At 48.0% G+C, this 12,756-nt stretch overlaps 2 protein-coding genes across 3 annotated transcripts; one reads left to right on the forward strand and one right to left on the reverse strand.

Annotated features, from left to right (window-relative positions):
• The first annotated feature begins 959 nt into the window (after positions 1–959).
• On the forward strand, positions 960–6,583 carry ephx2 (epoxide hydrolase 2, cytoplasmic). Its single transcript, XM_046382417.1, has 18 exons — positions 960–1,198; positions 1,336–1,414; positions 1,526–1,688; positions 2,055–2,248; positions 2,323–2,445; positions 2,571–2,642; positions 2,756–2,851; positions 3,235–3,313; positions 3,827–3,861; positions 4,362–4,388; positions 4,480–4,565; positions 4,663–4,774; positions 5,175–5,249; positions 5,343–5,385; positions 5,494–5,596; positions 5,959–6,028; positions 6,247–6,327; positions 6,402–6,583. The coding sequence occupies exons 1-18, from the start codon at positions 1,095–1,097 to the stop codon at positions 6,546–6,548; spliced, it is 1,689 nt and encodes a 562-aa protein (XP_046238373.1). The 5' UTR covers positions 960–1,094; the 3' UTR covers positions 6,549–6,583.
• A 4,130-nt stretch (positions 6,584–10,713) lies between these two features.
• Positions 10,714–12,719, reverse strand: LOC124055348. 2 transcript variants are annotated; one of them, XM_046382101.1, is made up of 5 exons: positions 12,569–12,719; positions 12,002–12,069; positions 11,682–11,860; positions 11,212–11,627; positions 10,714–10,958 (listed from the first exon to the last, which is right to left on the reverse strand). In XM_046382101.1, the coding sequence occupies exons 3-5, from the start codon at positions 11,840–11,842 to the stop codon at positions 10,933–10,935; spliced, it is 603 nt and encodes a 200-aa protein (XP_046238057.1). In that variant the 5' UTR covers positions 11,843–11,860; positions 12,002–12,069; positions 12,569–12,719; the 3' UTR covers positions 10,714–10,932. The 2 variants fall into 2 exon arrangements, with proteins under 2 accessions (XP_046238057.1, XP_046238056.1); XM_046382100.1 differs by having other exon boundaries at positions 11,212–11,860; positions 12,569–12,706.
• Between the last annotated feature and the right edge of the window lie 37 nt (positions 12,720–12,756).

Consider the following 12,756-nt stretch of genomic DNA (forward strand, 5'->3'; position numbering starts at 1 on the left):
TTATTATATCATTACTCTGAGACGACATTATGGAGGAAAAATTAGACCCACTCATGTCTGAACTGGCTGATTTTTGTCTTTCCATATACCAGTAGTGTGTTTAAAGACAAAACACTTCCTCCAGTCTCATCTGGAGGAAGTGTTGACATTATTCACATACTGACAGTGTGCTGACATTTGTGTGTTTCCTCACTGAACATTAGCCAACAGTGGTATGAGCCACTGTTCTCTGTGACTATGATTCTTCAGCTTCTTCTGCTCAACTGAAAATGTAAAACTCAGGCAGTTTGTGCGTCAGGACAGCATAACAGTAAACGGATAAGCTCGTAGCTGAAAGCGTCCCAGGTCGCACGCCTCACAGGAGGCTTCCTGGTTTGTCTTAACTGTGCTTTGAGGCTCATCTTCTTGAATCAACATGTTTGGCTGTTTCTTTATTTATTCATTTTTTGACATCCAGCAGAGTAATAAACTGATATTAAAGGACAGATTATTGACAGATTTTAATTCTTCTTACATACTGATTACAAGGTAGTAAATATTGGAACACACACACATGTGTGAGGTGAAAGGAAACAGGAAGAACTGGATAGTTTGGTCCAAACTGAAATCTGTCAGCACTGGTGACTTTTGTTGGTGACCGTTTGCCAGCACTGTTCACTGTGATAAATGATAATAATGTGCTAATGTCCTCTCTGCTTTTTTCTGTTTTCTCTGATTAACCGAAAATGTAACACTGAGGCAGTTTGTGCACTATGACATCATAACAACAAACTGACAAGCTAGTAGCCAACTGCAGGATGCTAATCCTAAAATATGCATTATTATACCAGTGTGAGGGGGACTCTCTTAACCAGTGTGGGTGAACACTTTGATATTTCCACATCAACACAGAGAAAGTGTGACTTTGTCCCTTTTCTCTGGCAAGTGTGGGCTTGCAGGGTGAGTGGGCGGGCCGTCCCTGTTAGTCTGTCCAAAGGGCAAAGTTTGCCCTCGCGCATGAGCAAAAGGCTCGTGCTGCTGCACTGAAAACACGTTCCTGCTGGAAGAGTGAGACACACAAACTGAAGCTCCTACCCCACAGAGGCTCAGAGGAGATGGATGAGAAGAAAGCCGTGTTGTTCAGCTTCTGGGGAGTCGTCGTCCCTTCCACGCCTCGTGCTGTTTTCCACAAGATGGAGGAGCTGCACAAGCTGCCACAGTAAGGAGGTCACAACATCTGTGCTCTTCTGCTGTTTGGTTTGCTGTGCTGATCAAATGAAATGCATTATTCCACGCTTTCGTCCTGTTGTAATGGCTCTTTGTGTGGACTCTGGTTGTTTGTCTCTGCGATGTCAGTGGTTTCCTGTCCAGCGTGGCCTCCCAGAAGGACAGTGCATTGAGCCGGGCGGAGAGAGGACAGACGACGCTCTCTCAGGTGTGTGAAGACAAACCCACCTGCTCATGATTTACTGTTTCACTTCACTTCTGTCTTCTGTCTCCCTTCACCTCTGGAACCGTGTGTGTGTGTGTGTGTGTGTGTGTGCAGATGATCCCAGCCTTTGAAGCAGAGTGTGTGAAGGAGGCTCAGGTGAGGGCTGTGACGCTGCCCCCTGATTGGTCAGTCAGAGGCCTGCTGGTGGAGCTCAGAGAGGCGATGGCGGACATGAGACAGGTGGTGCTGAGGACAGCTGCCAGTCTGCGTCACAGCGGTACATCCATCACCACATCAAACTGAAAGCTGTGATGTAAAGCACATGTCAGATAGAGATGGTTTCCATCATTTCAGCTTGTTCTTATCACCCTGACGTTTGTTCCAGTGTTTCTGGTTTAATCAGTTACTTGATGCAATAAAAAAGCGAGTGAAACATGCTTACTGACAGCTGAGCGCTGCTCCTGATTGGCTCAGACTGATGTTTTGGATCCTGGATCTTCGAGCTTCGCTTCTGTGCAGTGGCCATCTTTCCATGTGTCAGTGGTCTGGACACAACACATGCAGGCCCACAGCTGTGGGCGAAGCTGGCAGGCGTACCAGATGAAGGGTATCTGAGGCTCAAGTTTTCCTTCCGTCCCATCAGGGTTACTGACAGCTGTGCTGGCCAATCACTGGCTGGATGACACTGCGGACGGAGACGGCGGTACAGCCCGTCTTCTGTCTCTGCTGGCCGGCCATTTTGACCTGGTCCTCCAGTCCTGCCGCTCAGGTCACAGGGTCCCCGAGCCCTCCATATTCAGCTCAGCTCTGCAGCACCTGGGAGTGACATCACAACAGGTAGAGGACACGCTCACATGCACAGCTGAAAACTCCAGGAAGATAATCAGTCCATGTGATCCATGTGATTTCAGGCTCTGTGGCTGGATGCTGATGAGGAGGGTGTGAGGGCAGCAGAAGGAGCAGGGATGAAGGCCATGTTGGTGGAAAATCTGGACGACGCTCTGGACAAACTGGCCAGCTTCACTGGAGTTCAGGTGTGGGCCAGCTCGAATTAGATTAACATCAACATGAGCCTCTTCACACGTTGGATTGAGACTGCATGTTGGACGTGTGTGTGTGTGTGTGTGCGTGCGTGCGTGTGTGCGTGCACGTGGGTCAGGCTGTTGGAGCAGAGAGTCTTTCACCATCCTGCAGGCCTGATGAAGTGTCTCATGGATACGTCACCCTCAGGGTAAAGATCTGCGTCATGTCTTTCTCCATCTGTCCAGCTGAAAGGTTGTTTCCTCGTGACATTAATGATGTTTCCTCTTTCTGTGTGTGTGTGTGTGTGTGTGTGTGCATCAGCCTGGTGTGAGGACTCATTATGTTGAGATGGGCTCAGGTCCTCCAGTCCTGCTGTGTCACGGCTTCCCAGAGAGCTGGTACTCCTGGAGGTATCAGGTAACGTGAAAGGCCAGAACCACAAAGAAGCGCAGTGCAGTACACATCTGTATTACATATACACACAGGATCCTCTGCTGAAGTACAAGTACTCAGTGCCGTAAAGTGTTGTGCTGTTATATCTGAACTCCTCACAGTGTTTGTTTAGCCCGACCAACAGTACAAAGCTCAGCATGATCACAGACACTTTCAGATGATTCAAATCACTCGAGGAAAAGCAGCAAATCTTCACAGCCAGCACACGTTTTTACAGGGAAATGAACAATGGCTGCCGGCCGATTTCCTGACAGTCAGCTCATTGATTAACTGAATAAGAGTTTCATCTTTAGACAGAAAGCAGAAAGTGGAAAGAAGAATGTGTTGTTGTGTTGTCTGTCTGGCAGATCCCAGCTGTGGCAGCAGCAGGGTTCAGAGTGTTGGCTCTGGACATGAAGGGCTATGGAGAGTCCACAGCGCCCCCAGGTGGGTGTGTGTGTGTGTGTGTGTGTCAAAGTTCAACACTAAATACTCTGCTGATAAGAAAAATTTCAAGCAGGCCAGAAAAGGTCAGGCTTGTATCCCCTTCACCAACAGCACTGGGATCAGAGACGTAAACAAACCCAAAAGAGAAGCCACCAATCAAAACACGTGTGATCAAATGATCAAATGTCTGATCAAATGTCTGATCCAGACTCAAATGTGTCAGCAAAACAGGTTGGGTTTGTGTTAAAAGCAGAAGCCTTCTGACAGCCTGTGTGTCTGCAGTCTCAGCAGGTGCTGCCCTCTGCTGGACACTGAGAGGCGCCACAAGAGTTTTACACATTTGTCTTTCTGTTGTTATGTTGTTCCTGGGTTTCCTGGTTTTGCTTTGTTTGCCAAAGTATTTTGTAAACTCAGCTTTTAAAGGTGCAATATAAACACAGTTGTTATTATTATTATTGTTATTATTGCACCTCAAGATCCACATTAATTCATGTGTGGCCTTTCCACCGACAGACATCGAGGAATATTCTCAGGAGCAGCTCTGCAAGGTACAGATCCACCAACACACACTCATCGCATCACATTACACACACATCAGGCGTTGAGGCTGACTGTGCTCCTCCACTCTGAATGACTGATTGACAGCTGTTTGTTATCGTGTTATTACACCAGCAGAAACTCAGCTGATAACATATTTCAGAACAATATTAAATAAGGTAAGATAAGATAAGATAAGATAAGATAATCCTTTATTAGTCCCATGACTGGGAAATGACAGTGTTACAGCAGCAAACAGGACATGGAGGGTGCAAAGCATGCAGGGATAAGAGAAGGATGAGCATTCAGAAAGAATAAATACACAGGAAGCAAGTACCTGCAGCTGTACAGTACAGAAAAGATAAAGACTATTCACACTAGAGTCCCTCAAGTTATGATTAGTGGATGGATTGATTATTGTACAGATTTGTTTCAGAGACTAAGTATGTATGTACTGATCCTTGTAGTGGTGTGACATATAACGTGCGGTTTCTCTCTTGTGTTTTCCCAGGATTTAATCACATTTATGGACAAAATGGTGAGCGATGACACGTCACGCAGGCTCTCACCTCAGCGGCAACAACACAAACAGCTGCTTATCAGATAAACGTGTCATCCGCCTCTTTCAGGTGATCCCACAGGTCACCCTGGTGGGTCACGACTGGGGCGGCATGCTGGTGTGGACCATGGCTCAGTATTACCCCGAGAGGGTCAGGTGAACACACACGCGCGCACACACACACACAGATTCAGTGACAGCTCCCAGGTGCTGGACGCTGTAGTAAAACGTGTGTTCTCCGGTGTGTGTGAAGGGCCGTGGCGTCTCTGAACACTCCTCTGTTCCCCGTCGATCCCAACGTTCCTCCTGCGGAGAAAATCAAAGCTGTTCCCATCTTCGACTACCAGCTCTACTTCCAAACGCCTGTGAGTGTGCCTGCAGCATGCTAACATGCTAACCATGATCCACACACCACACTGAACCATCAGTCAGCCGGGAGCTAGCTGGCCTAGCTGGCCTCTGCCGCCTGATCCAGAGGTCACAAGGTTCATTTTAAAGCAGGCATCTCAAACTGGTCCACAAGAGGGCCGGTGTGGCTGCAGGTTTTTGTGCCAACCAACCAAGAGCACACCGTGTGACCAATCAGCTGTCTGAAGACGGAGATCAGTTGATTAAATGAGTCAAGTCTGGTGTGCTGCTACTTGGTTGGAAAGAAAACCTGCAGCCACAGCGGCCCTCCTGTGGAGCAGTTTGACATGCCTGTTTTAAAGCAACCAATCAGCGACTGCCCCTTCAGCACCTGCTGTGAATGTGTGTGTGTCTCAGGGTGTGGCCGAGGCCGAACTGGAGAAAGACCTGGAGAGGACGTTCAAGATCTTCTTTTGCAGCAGTGCAGAAACAGTGAGGAGACACACACACACACACACAGCTAACATGCAGCACCACGTCTGTGCAGGTCACATGATAAGTGACGGCTGCTGTGTTGTCCCTCAGGCCGAGCGTCCTCGTCTCAGCACTGCGGGAGTCTGCGCTCGAGGTGAGGCCGAAGCATCCTGCAGACACCTGTGGACACCTGTCCACCTGTCCACCTGTCCAGACGCTCGTCACAGACGTTGACACGTGTGCTGCGTGTGTTGTCTTACAGGAGGCCTGTTGGTGGGTCAGCCGGAGCAGATGCCCCGCAGCTCCATGCTGACGGAGGCCGACCTGCAGTACTACGTCAGCCAGTACACAGCACGAGGCTTCAGGTCACACATCTCGTTTTTTCTTCTTCTTGTAAATACTTTATTCTTCATTTTTTATTACTATTATTTGTTATTTTGTATTTTGTATGGTGCACAGGAGAGAGAAAAATCCGGAGTCAAATTCCTTGTATGGTCACACGTACTTGGCAAATAAAGCTGATTCTGAATCTGATTCTGAAGCTGATTCTGATTCTGATTCTCACAACACCAAGATTAGAAAACTAAAATAGTCAATAGCTGCAGCTTTAGTTTGAACAGCTTGTGCCGAAACCCTTTGAGCACTTGTTTTCTCATAGCGGGATGAATAAATACGAGTCTCGTGTCGCTGCAGTGGGTCAGTAACCGTCTTGTGCTTGGCTCCACAGGGGACCACTGAACTGGTATCGTAACGGGGAGGCGAACTGGAGGTGGATGTGCTCTCGTCCCACGGGGAAGGTTTGTTACGGCGTTTGACTGAAAAACACCCTGAGAAAACATCCTGAAAACTCACCTTTGGGTTGCTGTGTGGTCTCTCATCATCATCATCATCATCAAATTAAAACCAGCTGCCCTCAACAGACAGATTTAAAAAAGTGATGCTCCTGCTTGGTGGTGATGGAGGAGCAACAGTGTGGCCCACTGATGTGTTTTTGGTGTGTGTGTGTGTGTGTCAGCTGCTGATGCCTGCGCTGATGGTGACGGCGGGTAAAGACCCGGTGCTGCTGCCGGCCTTCTCCAAGGGAATGAAGGACTTGGTGAGCAAAGCGAGACCACAGTCAGTCAGCACTGATTGCTGGACGCGAGTCTGACGTGTTCATTTTGATTTCAGATCCCGAACCTGAGCAGGGGACACATCGAGGAGTGTGGACACTGGATTCAGATGGAGAAACCGTCAGAGACAAACAGCATCCTGATATCGTGGCTCAAAGCCACCCACGGGAAGGCTGGAGGAGTTACTGTGGCCCCCAAACTGTGAGGGAGGGAAGGAAGGAAGGAAGGAAGGAAAGGAGGGAGGGAGGGAGAGAGGGAGGAAGGAAGGGAGGAAGGAAGGAAGGAAGGAGGGAAGGGAGGGAGGGAGGGAGGAAGGAAGGAAGGAGGGAAGGAAGGGAGGGAAGGAGGAAGGAAAGGAGGGAGGGAGGGAGAGAGGAAGGAAGGAAGGAAGGAAGGAAGGGAGGGAGGGAGGGAGGAAGGGAGGAAGGAAGGAGGGAAGAAAGAAAGGGAGGAAGGAAGGAGGGAAGGAAGGGAGGGCAAAGTGGATCAGTCAGTCAGGAGAACTGATGAAAATTTGTGTCAGTTTTGGGCAAAATGAAGATTCATCTTGAGATAAAAAACATTAAAAAACGAACTAAATTACAAAGATAAGATATGATTACATAAGATGAGATAAAAAACTGAATTCAGTGATTTTCCATCCACTAATCATAACTCTGATACAGTCATCATGGAATTGTTCATAAGGAATAAAAACGTTTTCTGAAAATAAGCTGCTTTTCTCGACTGAACTTCATGGTGAACTCGGTGTTTCTGCAGTGTTTCCTCGTTTTGGTGAAAGGTGATGTGACATCTTGACATGACAGCCACTAAGTCCACTAAGTCCACTAAGTCCACTAAGTCCACTAAGTCCACTTTCTGACTGATAATGAAAATGAACAGCAGCTCTGTGAAGTGACGCACGACTTAAACTTAATGCTGAAGGCTTTTTATCATTTTTACCCACTGGACCCTTTTCTCTCCTCCGAAACCTTAACGTAATCTGTGTGGGCCAGGTGTGAAAATCTACCTGGAGCGAGGAGGACGCGTTCAGGTAAGCTTAAAAAAATTGGAAATTGATAAACGACCACAACCAGAGTACAAGACAGAAATAAAACCTCATCTTCATCGTCTTCTGTTGCGTCTCCCTGGAAGATGTGAAGCACTGCTGGAACATGCTGGGCGCTGTGTGTGTCAGTGACGCTTCAGCCAATCAGATTCCTCAATCTGCTGACCAGGTGTGAACCCTCAACGCCACGACTCAGCTGCCTGACGTGTGTCACACAGTGATGCAGATGAGTTAAGGGAGTGAGGGCTGGACTCCTGATGAGTGACTGTGCCTTTAAATGTCTCCTGACCAGGAAATACACCAGCAGGGGGCGTATGTGGCAACCCCACCGATCCCATCCTGACCACCACCCCGATTTTGCTCATTCACTGTCCACCTGCTGTTCATTTGCACTGTCTACCTCACCCACTTGCACTATACTCCACCCTGCACTACCTTACTTTGAACTACCTCCAGAAAAATATTTATTTCACTTATTTTATTTTGTGTTACCTTATTCTATTTTATTTTTATTTTTATTTTTTATTTTATTTTATTCTTCAATTATATGTTACTGTTATGTTCTATGTATGCACCAATCACCAAGACAAATTCCTAGTAATGTGAAACCTCTTCACTTACATGGCAATAAAGTCTTTTCTGATTCTGATTCTGATTCTGAGTGCAGCGAAGGCCTCTGCTGCCGTCTCAACCACAGAGCTGCACTGATAGGGCCGTTTGTTTGTCGCCCCCTAGCTGTGAGATGCAGACAGTTCAATCAACCGCAATCACTCAGCTGAACAGTCAGAACTGACCAATCACATCGCGCACTGAACAAACAGGACACTTGAAAGCCAAACATTCAAACTGTGCAGAAGGCTGTGATCTACTGTCACCCGTCCTCCCTGCATGGCTGAAGCGGCCGCAGCCCCGTGAGGCAGCCGCCCTTCACCGCCTGCCGCGGCGACATTGACCCACGGCCCCACATAGCCGCCTGTGCAAACACCCTGTGCAAACACCCGGCGGTGGGCGGCGTCCACCGCCAGTTTTTGATGTCCTGCAGCCTGAACGACATCACACTGGAGGACTGCAGGTCTCCAGGGGTGGATATGATGTGCATATACTGGAATACAAGTCCTACGAGGTGTCCCTGATCAGGAATTAATGGATGACTTAAAGGCCAAAACCATCTAAGGTCAAAATGTTTAAATCTTTCCTTCTGAACTGGACCAACAGGTCCTTTAATACGAGGCCTGACAGCAGAGCGATAAAGTTATGTTCCACATAAAGAAGACTGTGTTGAAGAACACAGGAGAACCTGAAGACAACAGAGGAATAAAGTGACGTGTTTCGGGTGGTACAGAGTGAGCTGCTCCTCCCACCAGCCGGCAGCAGCAGCAGGAGGAAACTGGTTCAGCTGCCTGCTGGTCCACAGAGTCCAGCGAGGAGCTGCGACACAGAACGGAGGGTAAACGGTTAAAAACACTTTGTTATTACCTGTGTGTTAGGCTAACAGAGAAGCTAATTGTCTATTGGAGTATCAAAGTTTTAAGTATATTTTCTCTCATTTATTCTCTTTCTACCTGGACTCAAAGGCTGTTTGTGTAACACAGCTGACCCGCGTCAAGGCTTTTACAAACTAGATCTTCCTGATTTTACTGTTATTGGTTAAATAGAGGCTTGTTTCCTTGTTTGGTGGGGGGGGCACCTTGTGAAAGAGTCTGAAACACATTTTCTCACCGTTTTCAGTCATGGAACCGATCATCAAGTGCTCATCCTGCTCATAAAAGGCCAACTGTTCCTCCAGCGTCTCGTTGAAATGGGAAGTGGTGAGTCCAGGTGCTGGTCTTGCTCGGACCGACAGAAGGAGGCCGTCGCCGGCAGACAAGGTGAAGATGAAGCAAAGGTGTTTCTAATGGACACGAAGGAGACAAAGTGTCCTGTCAGTTCGGAGGAGACACCGGCCGATGCGTACTCCTTGGACCGTCCTCCAGTCTGCAAACCGATACTGGATTTGGCCCAGAAGATGTCTGAAGATATCGTGGCTCAGGCTCTGCTGCAGTGCTGGGAGGTGGACATTCATTACAAAGAGTGGCCCTTCATTGACATCGAGTGTGAATATGTTATATGAGCTCTTTGGACTGAACCAGGACCAGAACCCAGGAACCAGTTGGATCTGATGAACCAAACCAGTAAGAAACAGAAGAAACAGTTTGTGCTCATCACACAACATTCCCACACGTGTGGTGTGTGTGGTGTGTGTGGTGTGTGTGATGTGTGTGGTGTGTGTGGTGTCTGTGCTGTCGTAGTCAACACAGTTAAACCTGCTCTGGACAGTATTTTTGTAATAAAACTGTCATTTCCAGAGTCAAGAAGCTTTCTTACATCATTTTAGCCACTGTTAGCTTTGTTGACAGAACGTCACCAGTCATCCTTTTAAACTCTTTAAAGCTTCAACAGTTGCCACTTGGTGTCTCCAGTGATTAACATATTTAAGAAGTCAGGTTCACACACATCACACCTGGGAGCTGAACATTACTGATTGGTTGTTTTGTTCTCTCTGCCTTGCTGAATGGTATTTAGCAGATGTAATGTAATGACTGGGACGAATGCATATTTGGATTTGTTTTCGTTCAGTGTGGATTTGGAGCAGTTATGGTCAATTAAAGAAAAATGCTGATCTTCAACCTGAAAATGCAACCACGTCACCTTCACCCGTGAAGCGCAGATGGGCCACGTGCAGCGTCTCAACCCGTCATTTTCAGTGAGAAAATGACAGGTGTGAGACACCTGTTGAGCAGGACGACCTTGTCACTCGACATGTTTGCCGTGCAGGTTGCACACTTTCTGTGGACATGAAAACATCATCGGAGGTTAAGTCAATATTTCCCTTCTCGGGCGCTCGTGCGTTTTTGGCAGCGGAAGTGACACGCAAAGAGAAACGTTGCAGGAACAACAAAATCTCTCAAATCCAACCCCGTTAAGACATAATGAGTTGTCATTGATTAAAAATAACCAACACGCAAAGCATAACATCTCTTCCAGCGTCTCAATCTTCTCATCTGAGAGGTGAAACAAAACACTTCCTTTGTTTGGCTTGTGTTCTAACCCGTCATAAGCAGACAGTCCAGGTGAGTCATCTGCAGCCTCCTCAGGCGATGCTACACCCTCTCCACCTGTCACCTGAACTGACACTGCCGCTCCACCCAGAGCTGTGGGCTGCGGCCCCACGCTGCATTCTCTTTGCTTTGGCTCCAAAACCAAGAGGCTGCCGACAAACCTCCAACCAGATGTTTGCGCGGGCCTTTGGATTCAGTGCAAAGAAGGACTCTGTGACGGACTCTTTTCAGTTCATGTTTTCTGAATATTTTATTGCAGTATTTAAACACAGGAATACAGCGTTAAACCACTTTCACTGCACGCGTGTACCTTTGTGCACACATGCTAACAGAGCGCAGCGTGTTAGCTACTGTAGCTACTGTGACGGATGCCAGTTTCCTTTACAAACCGAAGCTGCTCCAACATGCCAACGACGGGTGCAGCATGAGCTCACAGCAACGTGTCAGAGGACGCCAGCGTGACTCCTGCCTGCAGTGCAAAACAAGACGAACACAAGTCAGACGCACAACGTGAACTTTGACCAAAGGGTCCAAAACCAAAGCAGAAATTAAAGTAAGGAACTCATTCAGTTCTGTGTGTTTTGTGTTTACTTTTAGATTTATGCTGGAGTCATTTATACCACCTGACTGCACTTTGAGTAAGTTTTTGTTTGTCCATCACATTAAGTTTCTTTCAAATCTGACCTTTTTTGGGGAAAGACAAACTTCACAGAGAAACTCACCTGTGTTTGCCGCTCTACCAGTTTCCTCGTCCGTGTCCACGTCCACGTCCACGACCGTGTCCATGGCCATGGCCGTGCTTGTGCCTGTGGCCATGCTTTTTACGACGGCCGCCGTGCCCGTCATCTTCTTCGCTGCCACTCCCACTGCTCCCGCCGCTCCCACCGCTGTACTCTCGACCAGGGCTTCCACCACGACGACGAGGGCTGTGGTCACGATCATGTTCACGATCTCCATGGCGACTGGGGCTGTGTCCATCCCTGTGGCGGTCCTGATCACGGTCAGGGCTGCGTCTCCTGTGGCTGTCCTCCTGATAATCACGAGGACGGTCCCGGTCAGGGCTGCGTCTCCTGTGGCTGTCCTCCTGATTGTCCCGAGGACGGTCCCGGTCAGGGCTGCGTCTCCTGTGGCTGTCCTCCTGATTGTCCCGAGGACGGTCCCGGTCAGGGCTGCGTCTCCTGTGGCTGTCCTCCTGATCATCCCTGCCGCGGCCCCCTCCATGGCCGTCATCCTCATGGTGAGAATCTCCTCCCTGATGATGGTCTCCTCCAGAGCGACTTTCTCTTCCGGGTGCATGGTCCCTGTCGCGACCCCCGTGACCGGCCTGGTTCTGTGGGTCAGGGCCCAGGTCATAGCCAGAGGCTGGCTTGTCTGTTGGAGCACCAGTCAGAAGAAAGAGTCCAATAAAGACATTTGTGTCAAGAGTAAAGCAACAAGTCCTGGAAAAGTAACAGGCGTGACATCAAGACAATATTCCCAGATTAAATCTCTTGTTTAGGAAGATCCTCATACCTGAACTGGTGCTGAACATTTTCTGTGGGTGGCGTCTTTGCGGTGGACGTCTCTTTGATGATGCAGTACTAAATGAAAGGAAAGAGGGAGGTGTCCATTTACATTTCAGTTAAACCAGTCTGACTTGAAAAGTACAGGCAGGAAAAATGGTGCTGCTTGAAGAAAAATAAAAGTACATACAGATTCATCAAGTGGAAACTTATTCCTACAAAACATCAAGTTCGTTCATTGTTAACATTTTTGCGTCAGATTGGGGAGGCTTCTGAAGGCAGCCACTTCAGAATTCGATCTATCAGCTTAATGTCTTTCCTCTTTTCTTCTGGAGAGAAGTTAAGAAAGTTTAAAGTTGCAGACTTTGAATTCAACAGGAAGTCGCATTTGTTTTTCCGCTGTTAAAAGCAAGTTGAAAACACTGCAGACTTATTTAACCAGCAGGAAACAAAATCTGTCACTGCATCGATAGGAAGCTTGTATCTTATATCTGAGACTCAGGCTGAAATACTTTCCAAACTTTAGCATCCTTTGACAAGTTTCACCTGAAAGCCGAATTCCCCATTCAGTACTTACACTGTCAGTGAGCTGGACGGCAGTCGACTGCTGTACCTTCTGTGAGAGGATGAGCGAAGCACTGGAATTAATTAGCAGTCTGCATTGTTGTCCCATCACGTCAACGTACGGAGGGGGTGGAGGTGGAGGGCGTTGTCATCTGGAATCACACCTGTTTTCAGGTGTTGGAGGTTCAGTGGAGGTTGTAT

The sequence above is a fragment of the Scatophagus argus genome, chromosome 24 (assembly GCF_020382885.2).
Source record: "Scatophagus argus isolate fScaArg1 chromosome 24, fScaArg1.pri, whole genome shotgun sequence".
NCBI lineage: Eukaryota > Metazoa > Chordata > Actinopteri > Scatophagidae > Scatophagus > Scatophagus argus.